At 43.5% G+C, this 22,789-nt stretch overlaps 2 protein-coding genes across 4 annotated transcripts in view; one reads left to right on the top strand and one right to left on the bottom strand.

The window, feature by feature from the left end:
- Window positions 1-18,058, top strand: part of SH3BP5 (SH3 domain binding protein 5) — a 50,742-nt gene extending 32,684 nt beyond the window's left edge. Inside the window, exons 5-9 of the mRNA XM_068205484.1 lie at window positions 6,952-7,082; window positions 10,324-10,366; window positions 12,295-12,514; window positions 15,667-15,927; window positions 16,605-18,058. Coding sequence (XP_068061585.1) covers window positions 6,952-7,082; window positions 10,324-10,366; window positions 12,295-12,514; window positions 15,667-15,927; window positions 16,605-16,786 — 837 coding nt within the window. The 3' untranslated portion in view covers window positions 16,787-18,058. The remainder of the gene's footprint in view (window positions 1-6,951; window positions 7,083-10,323; window positions 10,367-12,294; window positions 12,515-15,666; window positions 15,928-16,604) is intronic.
- Window positions 18,059-19,167: 1,109 nt separating this feature from the next.
- Window positions 19,168-22,789, bottom strand: part of CAPN7 (calpain 7) — a 32,090-nt gene continuing 28,468 nt past the window's right edge. For all 3 annotated transcript variants that reach the window (XM_068205454.1, XM_068205472.1, XM_068205465.1), the window contains one exon: window positions 19,168-22,759. In XM_068205454.1, coding sequence (XP_068061555.1) covers window positions 22,615-22,759 — 145 coding nt within the window. In that variant the 3' untranslated portion in view covers window positions 19,168-22,614. The remainder of the gene's footprint in view (window positions 22,760-22,789) is intronic.

Raw genomic sequence — 22,789 nt, 5'->3', positions numbered from 1 at the left:
GCTGTCATTTTCCCTAGCTGTAATCCTTGCTTAGTATGAACGAAGTCCATAAATAGATAATTTTTGATTCTCAGAACTGATAGATGAGAAAACCAGAAGTGTTTAAGGAGTTGCTTAGAGCTCCTGACTGCTAAACTGCTGAGTTTTGGTGGACAGTGACAGCAATCACATCTGCCACCTACCTCTCTCAGCTGGAAGATCAAAAACTTGTGTTGGGTGACGAAAGAAACAATGGCAACTTGAGAGTACAAATTAATTCTTCTTTTCCTTGGCTATTTGAAAGGCATCCTTGTGTCCTTGTACAACCCTTGATCGTTCCCTGACAGTCTGTGAGAGCTGTGCACTTGAGATGAGCAAACCCAGTGATTCAGAGCAGCAGCTGGCTGCTGGCAGTGTTTGGTGGAGTCGTGCTGGTGGTGTTGATAGCTACTGTCAATGATTGTAGGATGCCTGCTTTTTGGGGGCTGGTTCAAGCCACAATGTCTCTGATTTGTTACAGCTGAACAGTAAATGGGGCACTTAGGTGTACTTATTGCTGCTGTAAAATCTCCTAGACACTGAGTGGGCTGTATAGAGCAGCTGAGGGCTCCATGAATGGAAAACTTGTTGTCCAACAATTCCCGGTGCTTAAAATAGTCTGGGTGAACTCGGTTCCCAGAAAGCACCCATCTGCACCTTTCCATGGTGCAGCAGGTTTTGGGAGAGTTCCATGGAAGTTTGTCTCATGATTTTCATTGGCTGTGGTGGAGGTCTTAAGGCTAAGGCCAGAGCCAAGAAGGGTAAAAATGCTGTTGAAAGTCCTGACTGAACACACCCAGCATTAGTTTGTTTGGAGTTCTTGACTGAGTTTTGTGTCTTCTCTAAGAGTGGGGTGAAAGCTTCACTTGGCTTCAGTGCATGCAATTAATGAAGTGCTCAGTGTTCAGTGAGGCAAACAGAATGATTAGGATCTCTGGGAGGAGGAAACATTGGCATTGCCTACCAATCTATGGATGAAAAGAGGTTAGGGCATGGGATCTTATAGAACAAAGATTCTCCTTGACTGCCACAGCATTGCTGACAACTCAGATCATTAACTATGAATTACATTAGAAATCACTAATGGAAAAAAAACTGTTTCTGTTGGTGAAGGCCAAGGGTTAAGAAACAGACGTCTTCTACTGACACATAGAAAATTACTCTTGGAGAAAGCTTTTGCACTCTTGTTATTTGGATTTTCTAGCTTTTTTTGCATGCATTTATAGATGACAGTTGTAGTGGGTAGTGAATAATCTTGCACCAGGCCTTTTACAGCAAGGACTCAAGTGCAGAAAAGCACCTCTGAGCTAAATGTTAGAAGTGGGCTACTGACTCATTTGTTTCTCTTCTGATAGAAATGTCAGGCCAGAGTCAAGTGTTTTTATTTGCTGTTCTTAGGCAGAGGGAGCAGGCTTTACTGAATGAATCTGAAACTTGGAACCAAACCTGAGCCCTGTAGCAGCTTGGTACCTGACAATCACCACTGTACACAGAAAGCATAAAGAAGAAGGGTAGGTGAGAGAACAAACGAGAAACTGATTTCTTATACAGCTATGTGTGGAAATGCTGCCAGGTTACTTTTGCACTTGACCTAATGGATATAGACAAAGACTTGGGTTCCAGGGTACCAAACAGGAAATGCTGTTTCCAGACCCTCACTGGGAGGAAATAGAGATAAGGGTTGTATGTTGTAATTGCTTTTTGGTGTCTTGATAGTCTGAAAAGCTATTAACACTATTTTTGATGTGACGAGTTCTTGGTCTTCTGCAAACAAGACTTTTGTAGCCACTGATCTAGAAAATCGTACAATTCAACTGATGCAAAATGGGACAGTTACTGAAATTTTGTTTTTCCTGGGTGAGCTGGGAACATAAAGTGTGGAAAATCTTTCTATTCATGGAACAGGTAGAACCAGCATGAACATGTACATGGAGTATAGGCTGTCACTCAGAAATTTCTTTGCACCTTGCAGTTTGAGCTATGTTTTCAAAGGAGGCTGGGAGCCTAAATAGGAGCTAGATTCCTGCCTACCTGCCTGTGAAGATGCAACTAATCCCTGCAAATGTCTGTGCTTGAGCCAAGTGCTCACAACAGAAAAGCACTGGACTGTGGTGCAATCCTGCAAGTCAGGCAGTTGCTTTGCCCACTTCTACTCTTAACTTGATGTGTATTTTGGTGTAAAGTCCTGTGGTTTTTTCCTGAGTGTCCATTTTTTCCACAGATCTGAGAAGTGTAATGACACTTAGATTGGCATTTAGCTCATGGTGTCATGTCTAGAACCTGACTGTATCACCATTACTTGCTGAAAGTTCCATTATGATGAAAGGCAATCTGATCAATAAGTGGTGTCTGGAGAGCAATTCATGTGGCCAGAGGGGCAAGTTCATTGTAAGATAAATTCTCTGTTGATTATATTGGAAATGCAGACAGGCTTAATGAGCTCTTAAGCTGCCTGGGGAGGAAGAGTACTGTTCACTCTTAGCCATTGGCTTACCAGGATTTTGGTAACTGCAGTGTCTCTTTAAAATTTGGAGATGATATTTTTGCTATTGGGTACCAGCCTGTTTGTACCTTGAATTGTAATGCTGCAGTTTTGGGGTGCAGAGAGCATGGCTATGAAAGAGAGTCTTGTGACAGGACCAAAGGATATTGAATTTTGGAGGGATGGAGGAAAAAGATCTTCACATCTGTGCTCCTATTGAAAATAATTCATAAAGATGTACAAAAGGAAAGTATTGACAGATGTGTTTACATCTAGTTTGACACAAGCTAGAGCAGAAAGGAAGACATTCATGACTTTCAAGAGGAATTGCTAATTTCTAATTGCTGATGCAATCTGCAGTCTTAATACGGTTCTGCTTTTACAGTCTTCCCTGAGATATGTTGAGTTCATAAATTCTGGCAGGGAGAAGAAATGTTTTGGCTCTTGATCATGAGACATTTTAAAAAGGAGAGGATGAGGGAAGAGTAAAGAGGGAGGAGGCATGCTCCCTCTTGGATTAATTTGGCTTGTGAAGCTCCCTTTGATATTACACAGTGAAGTACCATCTGTCAGTGTAAAATGTGTGGGTGCTTTCATGATGTAGAGAGGAGAGATACTTCCTGCAGCTAGAAAAGCTTAGAGGAAAAAAGGAGAGAGGAGAAGTCTGTGAAAGAAACAACAAACCACATCTTGCCTTGTCCTGATCTCTCTGTCGCTTTTTCCTGGAAATGCAGTGATTTTTTTGTGATCCCTCGTATTGTTGATTCTTTCCTCCGGGTTTACTGATACTGCATTGTCTCTTTCTTCTTCAATTTTTAATTCTTCCCATAGAAGAACAAACAATTTAATGTTTTGTTAAAGAAATGGTCCTTCAGAGTAATTCTCTGGCTTGATGGTCAGCTCTGCTCAGCCCCACTGATAAAATTGTTCTTTTTGCATCTGTTATTGTTACTGAAATTTTGCCTGGAGTCCATTTTTACTTCTGATTATGGAGACATTTTGGGTAGAATAAAGCTACTTGTACAGACCTATTAATGGTGAATATATCCTCTACAATGACCTTCTTTTACAGACAACTGGGTAGGAAATAGAGGGTAGGGGAGGAGAGAAGAGGAATTCATCAATCCCTGTGTTGGGGGTTTTTGCCTGCTTTGTTTCCCATGACTTGTATCTTATAGCCTGTGCTACCTGGGAGAGTGATTTCTACCTAGGGTAGGTGATCCAGTAGTAAGGGACAGGCAAGGGCTACAGGAATGTCTGGTAGTTGTGTGGGTATCCTGGAAGTTCATCCATCCTGGTGTTTTTGTCCAAGAGTATGTCCCCTGCTCACCCCACGGGTGAGCTGAAAGGCAGGTACGATGTCAGGAGGTGAGATGTGTCTTGAGCAGCCTTTGTGTGAAGAGGTGTCATCCTCACTTCTTTTTCTGCCTTTTTCTACGTGATGCTGCTGCATCTGTGATAGTTCAGGAGCATCTACAAGGCAAGGTGGGTGGTAGAAGCACTTGGGTAAGACAAACCAGCTTATTTGGGAACTGTGACCAAGAGATTGTTTACAAGTCCATATGACACTGCAATTTTTTCACCAAATGTATTATTAGCTCTAATAAAAAGTACTTCTTTCCTACACAAGCCTGTCTCTTGTTTTCTAAGCCTTCTTAGGGAGGTGAGGAGTTAGGCTAGCTGGTCTTACATTGAACTTCCCAGCTGCAGAGGTGGCAGCATCATTTGCAATTTGTTTCTGTCCACAAGCCCTGATGAACAGCTTCTTCATTTAAAGTCTGGCTTTGTGGAGAGGTGGATGATCTCTCTTGTTTCTTCTTGTTTGAATGAAGTACTTAAATGCATTTTGGCAGGTGATGGATCTCTGCAGAGGTACCTTACAATCCCCCAGGTAATAGCCTCAGGCATGCTCCTTGAGCTGCTGTCCCAGGAAAAGGGGACAGGCTGTCTCTGCAGACTTGTGTGGATAATGTGAACATAAGGACAGAATTCCCACAGGGAAGCAAGGCTGTGTGGGGAGAGAGAGATTTTCTTTTATCACCGATTTCTCAAAAGGATGAAGTATATAGCCTTTTTCCCCTCTTTCTTTCTGGACAAGGTAATGAACATGGGTATATATGGCTGGCAGCAAATTCCACATTTTGTCAGATATTTTGCAATGTGTCATCCTCAAATCCCAGTTCTGCAGGGTTCAGCATTTCTGTGACGTTTGATATGAGACGTTTGAAAAATTGGCACAGTACTGGACACCTAACCTGCTTTACAACCCTGGTGTTGGTCATACTTATCATGTGATTTATCCCAGATATCAAAGTTTATGCTAATTTTGCCCCAGGAATGGATGTGAGGGACTGACATGTAGCTGAGCATTGGCAAATTCCAGTTGCTCCATTATTTTGTAGCTTACGGCATTTTTAAATTGCAGTTTCCTTGCCACGCTAGAAAGAAGATGAACCACCTTCTGTGCAGTCTTTGGAGACTGCAGTTTAATTTAAGAGACTTCCACGTTAAAATCAGCCTTGTGTGACATGTTTCACTAAGGCAAGTTGTTGCACCAACTGACTTTAAAACAGCTGTTTGAGATAAGAGGCTGCAGTTTGTTTTTAAGATGCAGGAGAGAATATGTTATGAGCCTGATTTTTTTTTTTTCTTTTTTCCTTTCTTTGAAAATGGATGCATTATATATATGAGATAGTTGAAGGGTGTTGGAATTGAGTATATTATTTTATATCTGATCAGAAGATCCTTTGAAAATCTTTATTTCTCATAGTTTAAAGTTCTCTAGCAATTCCTTTCTTTAATAATGAGTGGTGTGTGCAGATGAGCAAAAAGTGGCCTCCAGTTGGCAGCAAGAGCTCCGAGTTGATGCTGATGCCTTTGGCAGTTTCACTCTTTCATTTAGGCATCAGAAAGGACAATATGACAATTTTCCTGAGAGGAACAGCAATCCAAGTGAGTCAGAGTTGACCATCTCTTTTCCTTGTTCAGTTCAGCCTGAGGGTTGGGAGGGCTAGGACACTTTTTTTAAAAAAATGAGAGCTTAGTGGTTGAGGTTATTTAAAATCAAGATATTTTGAATATTCTCTCTGCATATGAGAGCTCAGATGGCACAGTCTGGTGGTGGGAGCCAGGTAGAGCAAATTTGCATGAAGTTGTGCAGTAGTTGGTATCACAGCTGAGGCATTTCAAAATCCAGTACTGGAGAGAATCAAGTTCTGCCATCTTCTGTATGAATACCTTCATAGCTGCAAAACAGGAAGTATAAGCAAATCACCTGCTTTCCTCTCATTGCCAGACCTACAAAGAGGTGTCACCACTTTTCTGACTTTAAAAAAATCAGTCACCTCCCTGTCTAGATCTTGATAGCTAGTGCACCAAATAAAACACATTTTCTGACTTACATCTCTGACAGCTCAAATTTGGATAATAAAAATACCCTGGATAAAATTACTGGCAAAGCATGGCTGTGGGATACCAACAGTGCAGCTAATGGAAAGACATTTACTTTCTCTCTCCCAATGCTTGTGACAACCCTTTCAGTGAAAAAAAAAAAATTAAAAATCCTAACATCCAATCTAAACTTCCCCTGGAGCAACTTGAAGCCCTTTCCTCTCTCTCTAGCTTGTTACTGGGGGAAAAAGGCTGATTCCCACCTGGCTACACCCTGCTTTCAGGGGGTTGTAGAGAGCAATAAGGTCTCCCTGAGCCTCCTCTTCTCCAGGCTGAAGACCTCCAGTTCCCTCAGCTGCTCCTTATCAGACTTGTGTTCTAGATATCTTGATACATGAGGATAGTATCAAGATATCAGCATAGCTCTTCTTATCTGCATAGCGAGAGTGTCAGCTCAGGGCTTGAACCTTTGCATTTTCAGTGTTGAAACTGTGATTTCAGGCATGTCAGCTGTTTTAAGAGAAGAGCCATCTTGGACACAGTTTTCTAGTGATTGGTTATTCAGACCAAACTGTGTTTGAGTCCTCCCTCTGCTGTGGTTGGTGTCCAGCCCTTTCCAGAGTGATGGGGCTGCAGCCGGGAGCTGAGCAACCAGCAAGCTCTCTGCTGGGAAAGTCAGGTTCCTGGGAGAGAAGCAGGAGGAAACAGAAACATTGCTGTTGAATGCAACTGGGTGACTTGTGCTAGTGTTGCTCCACGTGTAAATATCTAACTGGGTTAAAAAATGGATGTTCCAAAAAGCTGTGAGTCTTCTAAACTTCCTGTAAGAGAGATTACGTGAAAAGCTGTAACACCTTTGTCATAATTTAAACAGTGTTTGAAGACCTGCTGCTCCTTTCAGGAAAGACTTTTAAGTAGGTTCACTAGAAGTAATTTTTTCTATACCCTCACTTTCCTGACATGAGCTGATTGGAGAGATTATAAGGTTGCTGTTAATTGAAATGATAAGAAGTGGATCATTGTGTCTTGGTGCTCAGCCTGTTTTTTTCACCACCTTGAAGGTCATGGAGGCGGAACAGACCAAAACAAGAAGCGAGCTGGTTCACAAGGAGACTGCAGCCAAATACAATGCTGCCATGGGAAGGATGAAACAACTGGAGAAGAAGCTGAAAAGAGCCATCAATAAATCAAAGTATGTTTTATGTTTGGATAGGAGTTTAGTGATGAAAACTGTTTGGGGGAAATACCTGTTCTACAGGGTTTTTGGACTTGTGCAAGTGTATTGCTCTTTGGGTTCCTCTCTGTGTGTAGCAGCCTCACAGCACAGTTGGTACTGGTATTTATCCCTATTGTCCTTCTAAGTGTCTTTTGAAACACCTAACTCGACGGATTGGTGAACTGGGATAAGAAACCTTTTCCAAGCGCATCTTGGTCTTGTTCTAGTGCACTGAACTCCTCGGTGGTGTGTGATTTGAGGAACAGGCACATGGGATGCACACAAGTGCTGTCTGCAGAGCTCTGTGTGGATGTTTCACAGACTAGGATTGTTCACAGTTCTTATTTTTAGTTAGGAGAGTAACAAAGCAAGTGACAGAAGGCTGAAAGGTGCGAGACCGCATGGGTGTAAGGTGCTGTACATGAGGCTTGTTTACTTCCTGCTGCTGCCATGGCAAAGCTGTGTGAGAGCTGTCGCTAAGCAGCTTGTGTCATTAATAATTGTGTCTGCATTTGTTGTGCAGTTTGGTACTGTTGCAGAGAAGTGGAACAGCTTTTTGCTCAGAACTTGTTTAAAATTTTGGCCATGTTTACAACCAGTTCTTAATCCTCTTTATATTTCACAGTATTTTTTTTTTTTGGTATTTCCAGACTGTGGCTTGTCTAAACAATCTGCTTGCTGTATTTAGCTTTTAATCCCCTCCATCTAAAAATTACTTTTTGGTGAAATTGGGCAACTAAAAATCTATTTTGATTGGTGTTTGCTCAATTCAAGAAAGGATTAGCACTTCTCAAGCAAGATTCAAGCATGTTTGCTGAAACAGTGTAGTGGTGTGACTTTCTAGAATGAGCTGCATGCTGTTTGTCTAGCACTGCACAGGGGCTGTGAAATCCATCATCGGATCACTAAATGACAGATCTGGATAAGGGCAATATCTGAGAACAGTTTTGGCTGCTGGGAGTTCCTTCCTTGTAATAAAATTTAAAATAAAGACCATGATTAAGTTGTCAGTGGGGTCCTACATAGCTTTTTATGATGGTGTGGAGCCTGGTTTCCCAGCTGCCTCTTGTGTGACATGCCTCTGAGTTTTCATTTCTTTGCTGGAACTACCCTCAGAGAGGTGTCTTGTGTCCTTCTCCTCGGGCCAAGCTGCTTTCCACTTCTGTGAAAGGATCCCAGTGTATTCTTTTGTCTCACAGCAGGGCTGATTGCAGCATAAACCATCTAAGTAGGGTGTTTTGGAGATCCTTTAATAAAGGGTGTACAGAAATGCCACCTCTAACCTAGTACTGATGTGAAAGATGCCTGGTGGCACAAATAGTTGTGCATGTCTTTGAAGTTATGCTACATAGGGATGTTGGAAAGGTCAGTTGTCTCCCAGCATTGCAATTTTCACATAAAGGAAAATTGCAGCTGAGCTAGAAAACATCAGTGGTGTCAAGTGGCTACAGAAACTGGGAAACGAGGCTGCTGAATTTGCAGCTGTTTGTATTGTAGGGTGTAGCTGGCCTCTAGCTGCTTTTCGGGAAGGATTTAACCCCAGCATCTTGCTCTGACCTCCTCCCTGGGTGGTGTGGCAGCACCGGCTGTAACTCTTAGGCCTTTCTGGCCTTTCGTTCATCTTCTCTTTAAACTTGTGGATAGACACAGTGAATTAGTTGCTCTCTTTTGGGCAGAAAGTGATTTGCATTTGCCCCTTGCTTCAGTTGGGATTAAGATGCTTAAAGCTGTTGCAAGTAAACATTCCTGCTCCTATGTACACAGGTGTGTGTTTGTGTGTACGCACACGTGCATGTGTGCATTGCTTTTTCACACCATGCAAACACACTTGTGCTTGTCGCTGATAGAGAGGGGACTTTTCCCAAGGCTTGTGGAAGCTGGTGGGAGGTTAGGACTTGAGCCTGGTTGTTCCCTCCCAACTGGCACCAGGGTAAGGAAGGTTGAGAATCAGGTCATTTGAGGTGAGTGGGTTTCACTGCTTTCCCTGTGCGTGTTTTCCTGCCACACCATTCTGTCAGTATCTGTGTGCTACCACTGCTTTGGGGTACGGCTGTAGGAGTCCTTTATCTGTTGGACCCAAATTCTCAACTGCAGTGTTTTATTTGGCCTGGCAGGTGCATCTGCGTAGCCTTTGGGAGGGTGATGTCCCACTAAGGGAAGGCAGAGGTGCATTTTGGCTGGATCGGTGTCACTGGAAGCATTGAGACTTGGCTGTGTGCTCCTGGTGATGGTGGGAGGGTGCTTAAAAATATCAGAGCTGGAAATAACCTACTCTAATGGAAACACAGCTCAGTTATTTTGTCTGTGACCATGTAGTGAATTAAACCCTTCAAAGAATATAGGATCAGAAAGCCACAGTCGCACTCCTGAATTCTAGTGCACAGTCCAAAATGCAGCTGCAGTAGGGCTCAGAAGAGCCTTGCTGTCAGGGTAGAAACACAACAGGAGTAGTTCACATTCTATTTCATGTAAAGGCATATCTGATTGTTTATCTCTCCCCTACTTTCCAGGAGAGCTTCTGAGAGGGGAGGAGGGCAATGAGCCCTGCTTAATGACAGGGCTGGTTTTTTTTCTCCTGCTCAGAGTTGTATCAGATGATATTGGCTTGTGGGTTTCAAAACTTTGAGGGTGGAAAGTGGTTTCTAGGCTTTGTAATGCACCTCTTGTACCCCTGTCCTCTTGCAAGGTTTTAAGCAAGTTTAGGAAGTGCCTGCTGAGCCATTGTTGGGAAGTGCTATGCTCTTGTGTGTGGTGCTCTGACCTCTCTTCACACCCTCTCCTTCACTGAAAAACCCAAGAACTGCCCCTCCATCCCCCACACCTGAACACAGAGAAGGTTCACCTTCTGTAGGAATTTACATGTGTACTGGGCTCAGAAATTAGCTGGGTAGAGAGAGGATGCCTATGCCTGAAGTTGGATGTTACATTTAAATATCTTGCAGAATCTAGGTGTGGAGGAATTATACTGTCAACTCCAAAAACTGGAATTTTGCAATTTGTATTTAGGCCAAAGGACCCATGAGAAATAGATGTGTTAGGGAGTAAGAGAGAGACACTGAGAGCATGTGTAGGTGTTCCATCATCTGGATAGTGGTCTCCTGGGATTGCAGTGATACACAAAATAGCTGTGTTAATGCTACAAAGAGAGCAACTCCCACGCCAGTACATGGCATTCAGTCACAGTGATTGTAAACAACTGTTCTTTGTTTCTCCACAGACCTTATTTTGAACTCAAGGCGAAGTACTATGTCCAACTAGAGGTACGTATGTAATTCAGATCCATCTGAAACTCTACTGCTTACAGTAAATACCAAAATTACATCTAAAGTGCTCTGACAACTGTGTTGTGTTTCTATACAAAACCAATTCAAAACCTCTTGAACAATTTGCTAAGCACATTTTAAAGATAAAAGACGAAGAGAGTCTTTGTTTCCTTGTGCGAAATAAGAGTGTTTGAACTCTGTCAGAACCAAAAGAGTACAGTTTGACTATCTTTGCTTCTTGTAGTTTAATGTGTCTGGGATTTATTTGTTTGTTGTGGGTTTAATTTTTCTTCCCCCTATGTTTTGTGCTTCAGACAGTTTTAACTGTGCTTGGGATGCTCTTTTATGTTCACTGGCTGGATCAATTAACAGAATAAGTAACCTGCTTGTAGTGCTCAATTATCATGCAGATGTGAATTTCTGATTTGGAGTTTGGCATAAGAGGGATTTAGGATTTGGCTGGATAGACTTGCAGGGCTTTTTGGCATCTCTGCACTGCATTCTGTGTGGTGCAGCGATGTCTGGCCAGTGTTTGGGCACAGCACATGCCTGGCAGGGCACAGTGGCTCTGGGGTGGGCATGGCAGTTCTGTGTGGGATGGTAATCCCTGCTGTTACAGCCAGTCTTGGAGCTGCTAGGGATGGGAGGGCAGAACAGCCCTACAAATTCAAATGGAAGAATCACTCTCCTTCTGTTTGAGTGACTTTTGCTGCATGTGGCCCCCAAAATGGAGAGCCTGGCTCCTCACAGTTGCAGGGTAGTGGCTGGTGCTGCTGTTGTGTGTGGATGGGCACAGGGCTTGAGTGGAGCACATTGCCTTGGACTGCTGGCCATGGGTGTAGGAAGGCTCGCGTGGGGTGCTGGGTCAGTTGAACCCTAGCTAGAAAAGGATTCCCGTTCCTTGTCAGGGGTGCAAGGCATATCTCACAAAGGTTTTGTGAGCCCTTTCTTGCCTGAGATTCAACAGCATTTTGTAAGCCTCAGACACTCTGGTGTGCAACTTTTTCCTTGCCAGGTTCCAAGCTTGGGTGTGTTCTCCTCCTCTGCCTTGCCTGCCTGCAGCTGCTGCTGCATCAAGTTGAACCCTTGCCTGCCCTGGGCTGGGTGCCAGGCCAATAATCCCTGCTGCCTAGAAGCATCTTTTGAGAAATTCCCTTTTTTCCATGGGCAAAGACGTACTGTTTGTGGGCCTGTTGCTTCTCCATGGCAGCTGCTCAGTGCCTTCCTGAAGCAAGGTGATTGTGTAAACTGTATGAAAAAAGCACAGATGGTTTTTTTGTGTATTAAAAGCAGGCATTGAGAGAACTACAGACACACAAGCAGAGTTTCCCCTTTGGGAAATAGGATGCCCAACACTTGTGCCCTTGCTGTAGGGTGGTGTTTGTGCCTGGGGGCACGGGAACTGCTGTAGTACAGCTGTCAGGGTTTGAGATTTGCTGCTTTCTGCTCTGCAGGTTTAGTGAGCAGAAGTGACAGGTTTGGTGTTCAGCAGAGAATGAGGCTCAGCCCCCTCAAGGGTGACCCCCAGCCCTGCTGTGCTCTGCAGACCAGGGATGCTAGCAACCCTTAGGGGTGGTTCTGGGATAAGCAGTGACATAGCTGAGAGCTGCATTCCTGTTAAGGAGAGATCCTGCATGCTCACATCTTAACAGGGCTTCTGCTCTGTGCTTAGCCAGGGTCTACAACCACACTCCAGAGGCAGTTCCAGCCCCTGGCTCCCATGGTTTGCTTTGCTGTTGTCTCCTTCACAAGTGGCACTGCTTGGGCCAGGGTGCTTCTGAGTCCTGAACTTTCCCATCCCCTAGATACCAGCCCTGGTTTGTGCTTGCCTGTGCACAGCCAAGGCACCTGGGCATGTAACAGGGAACTGTGTGCTGTGCCTTGTTTGTAGTGAAGGTCCATCTAATACCTGTCTGCCTTGTTAGCAACTGAAGAAGACAGTGGATGACCTGCAGGCCAAACTGGCCCTGGCAAAGGGAGAGTATAAGACTGCCTTGAAAAATCTGGAGATGATCTCAGATGAGATTCATGAGAGGAGAAGGTCCACTGCTATGGGGCCCCGAGGATGTGGCGTGGGTGCCGAGGGGAGCAACACCTCTGTGGAAGACCTGTCAGCGAGCAAACCGGAGTCAGACACCGTCTCCAGTGAGTACAGAGCACTTTCGTGCTTGGGAACATCCCATGGGCATTGTAAGAAATGCTGACGTTAGGGTTGTTCTGTGTATTCTGCAGTTTTGAAATTTGCTGGCTGTTGTGGGACTGTGGCTAAGTTGTGATGCTTCTTGTTATTGCAGGAGTTGATTACATTCTTTAATTGCCAGTTTTCAAGGGAAAGGGTAATGAGTTAAAGTGCATCAGCCATTCCCTTAACATCCCTGTAGTTTTTTGCACAGTGCTGTATGAAAGGAGCAAAATTAACCCGCTCCCAAGCATGTGTCTGATTTTACACCAGTGGTGCTGCTGGCAGTGACTCACCTGGGGTTGTTGCAGGCTGTGGCAGATCATTCAGCCAATCTGGGAACAGACCTTCTGGATCAAGTGCTTGTCTTCCAGTGCTGGGCCTGTGGCAGAGGGAGCTAAAGTTGTGGCTACAGTAGTACAGAAAGGCGTGACGCTTGCAGGGAAGCGTGTAAGGATAAGCTCCTTTGTGCTGCTGAGTCTTTTGCCAAGGTGTGATTTCAGCAGAGCATGTGTTCTGTGAAGAAGCAGCAATATGCTGCTGCAGTGTGCTGAGAAGCTCTGTAGGAAAAATGTATGACAGCAACAACCTACAAGGAAGCTCCAAACAAGCAAGGTAAACTCTGCTTTCTGGTGGCACGTGAGGACCTTGTGTTGCAAAGTCTGTGTATGGTGAGTTTGCATTTGTCCTGGCTCTGGGTCAAAGTGGCTAGATGGACATTACATGTGGCCTACTTTTGCCTCCTTCCTGGACACTCTTCACCCTTCTTGATGCAGAAAGTCTTTTTCTTGCTGCCCAATCCCACAAATTCCAGTTTAATTTGTATTTCAGCTATGTTTCTGCAGGGAAGAGTCTAGGTCAGGATTACAGGAGTTCATGATTGCACAGTCCTGGTGCCCAAAGGCAGAAGATGCAATTTCCCCATAAACACCAGTGTGTACTGGCACTGAGGCTGTGTAGGTCCATGGTACAGCCTTGTGTGAGCTGTGGGAGCTGGGAGGCAGCCCTGGGCTGGCCTCCACCCTTTGCAATGGCAGGAGTTTCTGCACATTGTGTTGGAGATCTCAGTACTGTGCAGCTGGGACCTGAGTTGCAGCAGCAAGGCAATGCTGTGTCTGGACAGCTGATGCAGCCAAGTTTCAGTATGCCTGCTTATCTTCTGCCACCCTTAATTCCTGAGGTGGACCTTTTCTAACCTAGGCAGAAATTGCCTCTTTGAGATACCTGCAAGTTCCCCTCCTCATGCAGAAGGCCTCCTGAAAGCCTTAGGTATAATGGAGTTTTAGGGTATTTTGTGCTGAAGGAGTTCAGGGACTTGGGATATGGAGGCAGAAAGAGCCAGGAAAGCTAATGTTAATTAGTATTAGTTGCTGGCTCCCCTGGCTGCTGCTGAGGCTGCAGGCAAGGACCAGCAGCATGGGCTCATCCCTGTCTTTGAATTGCACAGTCTGGCAAGAGTGGAAGACATCAGCTTGTGTCTGGTGCTAACACAAAAGTGGGTTATGACAGGGCAGGACTAGCAGCCTGGATTAAATAAAAAATAGCCTGGATTAAGTTCTCATTGTAATGTGTGGTAAGGTTTCCACCAAGGTCTTTTTATATCCTGATTTCTGTCTGCTGGAGTTGGATAAAACACCTCGTCATCAGCAGGAGTTTCTTGGCCCTTGCAGATGCTCTTGTGCGTCGCAGTGAATTTAGGCAGTGAAAAGGCAGTTGCAGTTTAAGCTGTGCCTTGTGTGGACTGCCTGATGTCAGTGCTTCTTGCCAAGAAGAGGACTCTTATTGGAAACATCTTTTTTGCCAAACCTTTTATTGCTTTCACCCCCCACAAAGTTATCTGTACTGCTCACCATATATTGATGAAACGCAGCAAGTGAGAAGAAAAGCCCCTCTGCAGTCTCTAGATTTGACTTCATTAAAAACAAAACAACAAAACCCAATCCACAAGAAAAGCTGTCTCTGAGTATGAAGTGTCCTGGAGAGGACTCAGGAAGGTGGATAGTGTTGTTATCCATTTTATGTTTGAAGCCTTTTGGGCCAATTTTGCAATGTGTAAGTGCAGTTTTGCAATCTGCAAGTCCAGCAGAAAGAGGCTGAACATCTCTGCCATAAAAATGGCAGTAGCAACCTCTGTTGGCACCTTTGTGTCCAAGCGATGCCTGCGAGCTCCAGGTTGCCAAGGTGGCAGGAGAACTTCTTTGAAGCTTCTCCTTTGAGCCATTTTGTTAATGCTGCTGCTTTGCCCCTGCTGCTCTTCCAAGGCGATTCTGAGCCTTGCTAACAATGGCAGGAATCACAAGGAGAAGGAATTGAAGATAACCTCAGGTCACTGTGGATGTCTTGCTGTGTCTGGGACTTATTCAGGCCAGTGTGATTCCAGCACACTTGTGTGGTGTAGAGGCTGATGTGTATAGAGAACCTTCTGATCCCAGTGGGACTGCTTGTGTGCAGAATTCTTTGGTCCCTATCCTGCAATGAGCCTCTGAAGTGTGTTGAATTTCAGGAAAATCTACACCCTTGTGTTGCACAAAATGGAGCCTTCTTTAGTGGCTTTCTCCTCCGGTTGTTCATAAGGACCCTGCAGCTTAATCCAGATAGACAGGTTTAGAGCAGGTCTGCTTTATTTAGACTTCAGATCTGAGCAAACACAAGCAGGGAAAATATTTTTTTTAACTTGGTGTTGTTTGGTGATCCTCATTCAAAAAGAAATCTTGGGACCTGTGTCTTTCTAACTAGCATCTTAAATAACCAGGAGGCTGGGATTAAGATGGTGCTGGGGGAGGCAGACACAGGGAACTAGGCTGTAACCTAAGTTGTCTACTGAAGACCACAAATGAACAAGGCCAGCAGGGCCAGTAAAAATCCAAGAGCTTCTTGGCATGAGGAGCAGTAGCTACTGCAGAGCTGGCCTTGCAGGGCCTGGCTGGCAGGTGTGCTGCTGCCCAGGGCAGAACCAGGCTAAGGCTTTGCACAGGGGGCAGAAAACCAGAGGGGGCAGTCCATGGGTTAGCAGTTGTGTCTGTGTATGGAAGATGCAAACCTGAAAAACTGCTTTTGCCTGGGAAGGTGCAGGAGGGGAGGCTGAATTACTAACTGGAATATTCTTTGAACATTGCAGTGGCTTCGGAAGTGTTTGAGGATGATAACGGCAGCAGCTTTGTGTCTGAAGAAGATTCAGAAACTCAGTCAGTGTCGAGCTTCAGCTCTGGTCCTACGAGTCCCTGTGAGGTGCCCACTCAGTTTCTTCCTGCGACGCGACCTGGAAGCCTGGATCTGCCCAGCCCTGTCTCCCTCTCTGAGTTCGGGATGATCTTCCCTGTCCTGGGCCCCCGGAGCGAATGCAGTGGGGCCTCCTCCCCTGAGTGCGAAGCTGAAAGAGGTATGCACAGCTGGATACACCCTGGGCCAGTGTTCTTCAGCTTCATAAAGGGAGCAGGAAAACCTTCCCAGCTCCCCTAGGCATATGCCAGGGAATACTCAGAGCTGGCTGCTTCTTTGGGGAATGCAATTGTGGAAGGCCCTGTATCTGAGAGTTAACAGCAATGTCTGTAATGTATTCATTACTGTTCTCCTGGCTGGGAACATTCCCCACTTCTGTCTTAGTGCAGGGGTTTGAGATTTCTCACTAAATAAGTGATCAGTGAGATTCTCATGCTACATTTATTTGGAGGAAAATCTGAGTTTATTTATGTAAATTACTGTCCTGCTTTTTGAAAGTCTTGCTCTCCAAGGGAAAAAAAAGCAAACCAAAATCCCCACAAAAAATAACATGCCAGGAGCTTCTTGCAGGCTCTGCCAGCCCTGGCTGACTAATCCAGACTAGAGGATTATCACTGCCCTTGTCTGCTCCATTTTAAGGCTGTTCTCACTAATTTGCTAATGCAGTGCAAAAGAAGAGCATGGCTTGGAAGGCCAACTTGTTTTGTTAAAGCATCTTGCTCCTGCTTCTGTAATTTCTGTGTGCTTTGGCAAAGGAAGCTGCAGAGGCACCTGCTTGAAGCTTAACTTGCAGAATGAAATCTGGGTTTAACATTCAGTTTAATCCTTTCTTTGCAGGGGATAGGGCAGAAGGGGCTGAGAACAAGACAAGCGACAGAGTGAACAAGAATAGGAGCAGCACCAGGAGCAGCTCCACTGAAGGGCTGGCTCTGGATAACCGAATGAAGCAGCTCTCCCTTCAGTGCATGAAAATCAAAGAGGGAATATGCGCGGGCAGGAAAGCTGCCCAGATTGGCTGAGGCCTTCTCGTGCCCCGTCCTGAATAATGGGAGTCTAAATATTTATACATGAACTTCTAAGTGTTTGAAGAACGTTGTGCCAATAATATATGCCAAATCTTAAGCGTTTACTCTGAGAATTTAAAAATGCACTAAGAAGTTTAATTGATGTGGAGGGCTGAAGTTTTTATTCAGTAAATCCTTTGTAGGCCGGATGAGTTATCAAATGTTTAAGCTGTGCTCATATTTCACAGACTTTGTAAATTGTTTTGTAGCAGCCTGGCTGAAGCAATAACTAGTAATGTTCCCATGTAAATTCATGCCAGTCGGGCATTGAAATTCAAGCCAGACTCTTGCAGAGAGTGGTTTGGCTTCGGTTTTGTAGAATGAAATCTTTAGATACAACCAATCTCTTGAGTACAGGTGGCATAACCTTTAAACATCTGTATTGGTCTGTATTATGCTGAAACTGTAGAAATATTTTGTATACAGGAAAGCTGTTGCATGTGTGGGGTCTGAAAGCCTTCACTCTTCCCTTGGTGCTCACAGAAAGGATAAAATGAGTCATGTCTCTAAAAGCCTATAAAACAAATGGATGACAGGAAGGGAATGGTAACACCCAGCAGTGGGAGGCCCTTTCTAGACACCTTCCTGAGTCTGGCTTGGACTCTGCAGGTGATTCCAGTGACCAAAAAAGAGTTGATTGGCCCCTTGCCCTTCTGCTTCCCTGAGAAGTGAAGAATTATTTTTCAGCACTTTAAATGTTTTTTGGGTTTTTTTTCCCTCAAAAATGGGAGTCATAGATGTTTTCAGGATGATAATGATAAGGGGTTTTCCCTTGAAATGTGCATGAAGAAAAGGAATTGCCAGTGTAGATTGACAATGTGTTCTTAAGCTTCTCTGTAGGTTGTACTGTGTGGGGGTTTATAACTGTCAAAGGGACTTGGGATTTTAGTATGCCCTGGACAAAGTGTTCAGTAAAACTAGAAAGGGCACGGGGCATGTTTTGCCAGCAGCTGTTAGGCAGTAGTAGTGTCTGATAATTATGCTAATAAGTGGTAGTAAAAATCCTAGGACTCTTCAGTTTTGGTGACTAAGCATTTCTGAAAGCACCATTTTCTCTAAAATGTCAGTTTATATTGTTAATTTGATGGGAATCTTAAAATTGCCCACAGTATTTTCTATTCTGTTTTTGCAGTCCTGTTGTATTTCATCCCTGCCACAGCTTGTGTATCTATTCTCAAAGTTAATGTAAAATTCTTCACACTACAGTAAACATTTTTGTTTTCCACATTTTTGAGTCTGTGCAAGTGAAGTTTATCTCAAGTGCTAGGAACCAATCTTCTCCCACAGCAAGTTTAGCCTCCAACTATCCACTTCCAGCTGAAGACTGCAGGCTGAGGTTGCACTGGTGTTAGAATCCAATGCGGTATGTGAGCAACTGGTGCCTCTTTCCAGCTTGCCAAATCCCTTCACACATGGCTCGCTTTTTATTCTGAACTGTGCCACAAGACCAGAGCTTCAGTCAGGCTCTCCAAAACCTCCTTAGTGTGCAGGAGGAGGGAGGTATGCTCTTACATAATGCTGCTCTGTACCTAATGCTGCTGAAATTGGCTGTAAAGCCGAGCAGAATTGGAGGCAAAGAATCTTGTTTTCATAGAAAAACAGATTCATCACATTATAGCTGTTAAGCTGTAACTGTGTTAGACTGTGTTAGACACTTATATATTTGCATCTTCTGAAGACTTTAAGGCTGAAACCTTTCACTGCCAGCAGTTCCCAGGCCCAGAAAATGCTTAGGAAAGAAATCTGTGGTTCCAACTTCTGATGTGACCATTACCTGGGAAGAAGTTGGGATAGACAGTATTAAATATGAAAAGCAGTACAGGAGTGCCACATTGTATTAAGTGTTTTTACTTACACTTTCATAGCTGAGCTATTGTCTGTGCTGCCTTTCGTTAGAAAAACTGGCAGAGGTCTTTGTGATTGAATCTCACTTTTGCAGACCTCCCAGGCAACACCTGTTACATCTTCTTGGGTTCTTTGAATGGTTGTTTTGGTAGTGATATTCTTTTTCCTTTTATTTTTTTAACCTCTCTTGTTATCAAATTTCTTCTCATCTCGCCAGTTCCAACTGGAAACCCAAACTTCCCACACTTGGGTGCAATGAATTAACTTTGTGTGTGTGTGTGGCCTTGCCTATGTCCTGGTTGTGTTCAGCTCCCAGCTGGGTAAACCATTGATTTGGAAGTTTGAAAGGGTGTGGAATCCACTCTGCCCTTCCTTTTCTACCACCCTGCTGCAAGAGTTGCTGAAAGATCATGGTGCAGCCTTCCTCCTTTGGTGAGCCCCGGATTTGGCAGGTAAATCACCTTTCAAATGTGTAAGCAAACAGGCAGAACTGTGTGTCTAATAAATTAATGGAAAACTAATTTTATTTTAAACTTCATAAAAGCCATAATTATAAATATGACAGACTTAAATGAACACACATTTCTATGTAGTACAAGCAAATGAACAAGCTTTCTCCAGTTATTTTTTTACTTAAGCTCTTCATGGATTCTGAAGTGTAAGTTGATGGTAGCTGCCTTCATGGGTACAAAAATAAGCCTCTGGTGTATCAAAGTAGACATGATTGCTTCATCTGCCCTGATGTGAGAATGTATAAAGCAAATATTAACCTAGGAGTTCTACTTCTCTTTGGTATTATCAAACAATTTCAGTGTCCTTTTAGATGAAGCGATGAAAACCTCTATTGTATGTACACAAACTTAGTTCTAAATAGGTGGCTGTTGAAAGGCTGCAGAGATTGTGTGGTTAAATGCATAATTACTCTGCAAAATAGTTACATGAAGCTTGCAGCAGGAGACTAGGACTGAACTCAGACTCACAGTCTGGGGCAGTTGGGATAGAAGCTGTTGATACCATTCATCCACGGTACTATGTCTCACTGAATCTTTGAGAACTGAGAGATTGGATCAACCAAGGGCTAACCTCTGTCTTCCTTACAGAATAAACTATGTTCTCTGTCATATGGCTCAAGAAATGCTAAACAGTACAGGGGAAAGAAAAGCTTAACTTAGTGGTCTAAGTTTGTGTTAAAATCTAAGGATCAGTTCACTTTGCAATAATTTTTCCAGACTTACTTGTGGAAAATATATAAAAGTATATATTTGACAGAAAATATTAAAGCAAATCCTAAATGCTTACATCAATGTTTTTTCTTAAGAAAAAAGGGAAAGAAAAATTTTGTTGTAAAATAAATTTGCCATAACCAAAATCCCTAGGCTGCAATTCACATGGATATTTTGTAGTACCTCTTAAATACTTCACCTGAGTGTTCTATCTATATCTGAAGGAAAATGCACAGTGGTGGCATTCTAGTAGCCTATGCAGATGCAATATTTGAATAGAATTTGCTTTATATATATAAGATTGACAGTAAGCTTAAGTCCTGTGCACTAATGGGGATGAGCCCAATCCACTGACTGTTCTGAACGTGTAAGAAATATTGGCATATCCTGGTGGGGACAGGATCCTTTGGCCTTAATGTCTTTGCCTGGCATTAGGAAAGTGAGGACATTTTTTACTTTTTAGTTCAGTTCAGTTTAGTTAAGTTCAGCACAGTACGGAAGCTGAGCCTTCTGCTCATTTCATGCAGCATAAGCTTTGGCACTAACTTGTGCTCAGGGGGAAAGAGAAAGAAAAACTCCTTCCTGCCGAGTAGAAACCAACTACTGAAGAACAACAACAGATTTTCCTGTAGGCAAGTCTACCAGCTTGATCTCAAACAGCAGAGAATGCGCAAGAAATTGGTGCTGAAAACTGGCACTTCTGGCATCTGCCTTTTGTACTGCCAAAAAGATACTCAGTTCATACTTCCTGACTACCTCCAACTTTAGAGGTGATAAGATACGTGGAGGACTCCACTGCTACTCTGGTCTAACCTCAGCTAAAAACTTAAAAGAAATCTGTAGGGAAAATGGGAGTTGAATGAAATTTTCATGTGTTAGGGATGAAGCAGTCCTTGGTACATACTCCAAAATCCAAGCATAACCACAAAGAACCTAATCTGTTTTTTTCTCAGCTTGCACCCATGCTGTTCCTTCTGTTGATTTATTGCACTAAACATCAGAAACTTCCCTGCAAAGAAGGTAAGTCACTCTGTGACAAACTTGTCACAAATTCCCTAGCCCAGATGGTCTCTGAGAGAACTGCAGTCAGGAAGGCACGTGTTTTCCAAGGCAGGAGCTATCCCTGCCCTTTCAGTGCCAGACACTTGTTAAGCAGCTGTCTGATGAAGGAAATGAAACAAAAGGTTCTACTTTCTGGAGAGGACTAATAGCAGATTTCTGTGGGAATAATTTTAGCCCACAGCTATTTCTGGTGCTACTGTAGAATGTGTGTTCAGTTTCCCAATGGCCAAGTGACACCTGTAATCTAAAGCAAGATTTAAATGCTACCTTTTTGCTTGGAAAAGTGCCTAACCAGCGTGAACAGCAGCAAAATTCCCATGGCTGTTTTAAAAATACCCTCTCCCCCAACTGTGAAATATTGTAAATTTTGTAAAAATGACAAAGTTTAATCCATTTCAGGACCTGTGAGGCAGTTGGTATTAAATAAAAACTTCTCATCTTGAATCCTCTTCAGATAGAATTTATATAGATCTAGAGGAAGAACACATACAGGGGGGTCTTCTAAAAAGATAACTTGTTCTGCATTAATCCCACCTCCACTATTTTAAGAACTCTGACCCTGCTTCTATTGATGACACTAGCCCTGTGCTCAATTCCTTCACTGATTTCAATTTAAAAGGAAAAAAGTACATTTTCAAAGATGTCTTGCATAATGGAATCAGCAAGTGCATTCCCTGAAGCTGTGGTGTATTGGGAGAGAGGTTTAAATGATCCTTCCCTACATGATGCATACTTACAGAAGTGATGAAAATAAAACATTTCTTTGCTGAGTTGCTGATGGTGGGCAGTTCCCCATCTCCCTGCACCAGCAACTGAGACTACCCTCAGTAGATACAGTGAATCTTACAGATCTTCAGATGAAAACCTTCCACAGCTGCTCATGGAAGGCTGTGCTGCACTGCCTGATCACTACTGCTGGATAACCTCCTGTTCTTCCTGCTCCTCAGGATCAACCTAGGTCTGGCAGATGGCAGGAAGAAAGCCACAGAACCTCATGCTGTATTATGTACTAAAGTCATACAGATAGGAAGTAACAGCTCTGAAGGTACACATAACATGAGCAAAGCACTTGCTTTGCTTTTAGAAGTAGCTAAAGCTGGAACCTTCCTTTTCCTTTACTCCTATATACATATTCCAGATAAGATGACACATGGAATACTATTGGCTCAGCAGTAGTACATTTACATTTAGATGCGAGAACCAGTTCAGTGCTGAAAACATTATAGACAGCAGCACAAATATGTAATAAAAGCTATTTGGTCCTGAGACTGAATAAGCAGAATACACAAGAATATTTTTTTCTTACATGTTTACTTTTAAGAATTTCATTGCTAGTTTTTCTTGTAACTCACTAGACTTTGATTCAAAGTGTGGAAAAACGGCAATAAATTTGAGTTCTGCTGGTTCATTTGAATATATGCATTTTAGCCTATTCCCAAGCCTGTTGAACAGTGCTCACTCCTGGACCACAGCAGCAAACCCACTGCTAACTCCTTGCCACAATTAACTGGCAATCTATGATTCCATGCTTTTGGCTATAACTCAGGATGTAATTTTCTTTTGTGCATGTTTAGTAAGGGTTCTTCACCTGTTCTCAGGCTGTTGGACAGAACAAAACCATCCCCTTAAACAGCACTGCACCGTTCTGTCTCCTCACTGCAGCTGTGACACCTTAAGAGGAGTAGTACTGTTAAAATCTAAGAAAAAAGGCCCCTCTTGTTGAGGCAGGAATGTGGTTGGGATAATGTTGTAAACTCCAGCAAATGTGTTCTCCACCTCCAAGTAGCAAAATCCACACCTATGATAAAGAAAACTACCTGTTAGAAAT

This window comes from Anomalospiza imberbis, chromosome 1 (genome assembly GCF_031753505.1).
Source record: "Anomalospiza imberbis isolate Cuckoo-Finch-1a 21T00152 chromosome 1, ASM3175350v1, whole genome shotgun sequence".
In the NCBI taxonomy this organism is placed as follows: Eukaryota; Metazoa; Chordata; class Aves; order Passeriformes; family Viduidae; genus Anomalospiza; species Anomalospiza imberbis.
The sequence above is the reverse complement of the archived record's forward strand: the minus strand, read 5'-3'. Positions and strand labels throughout refer to the sequence as shown.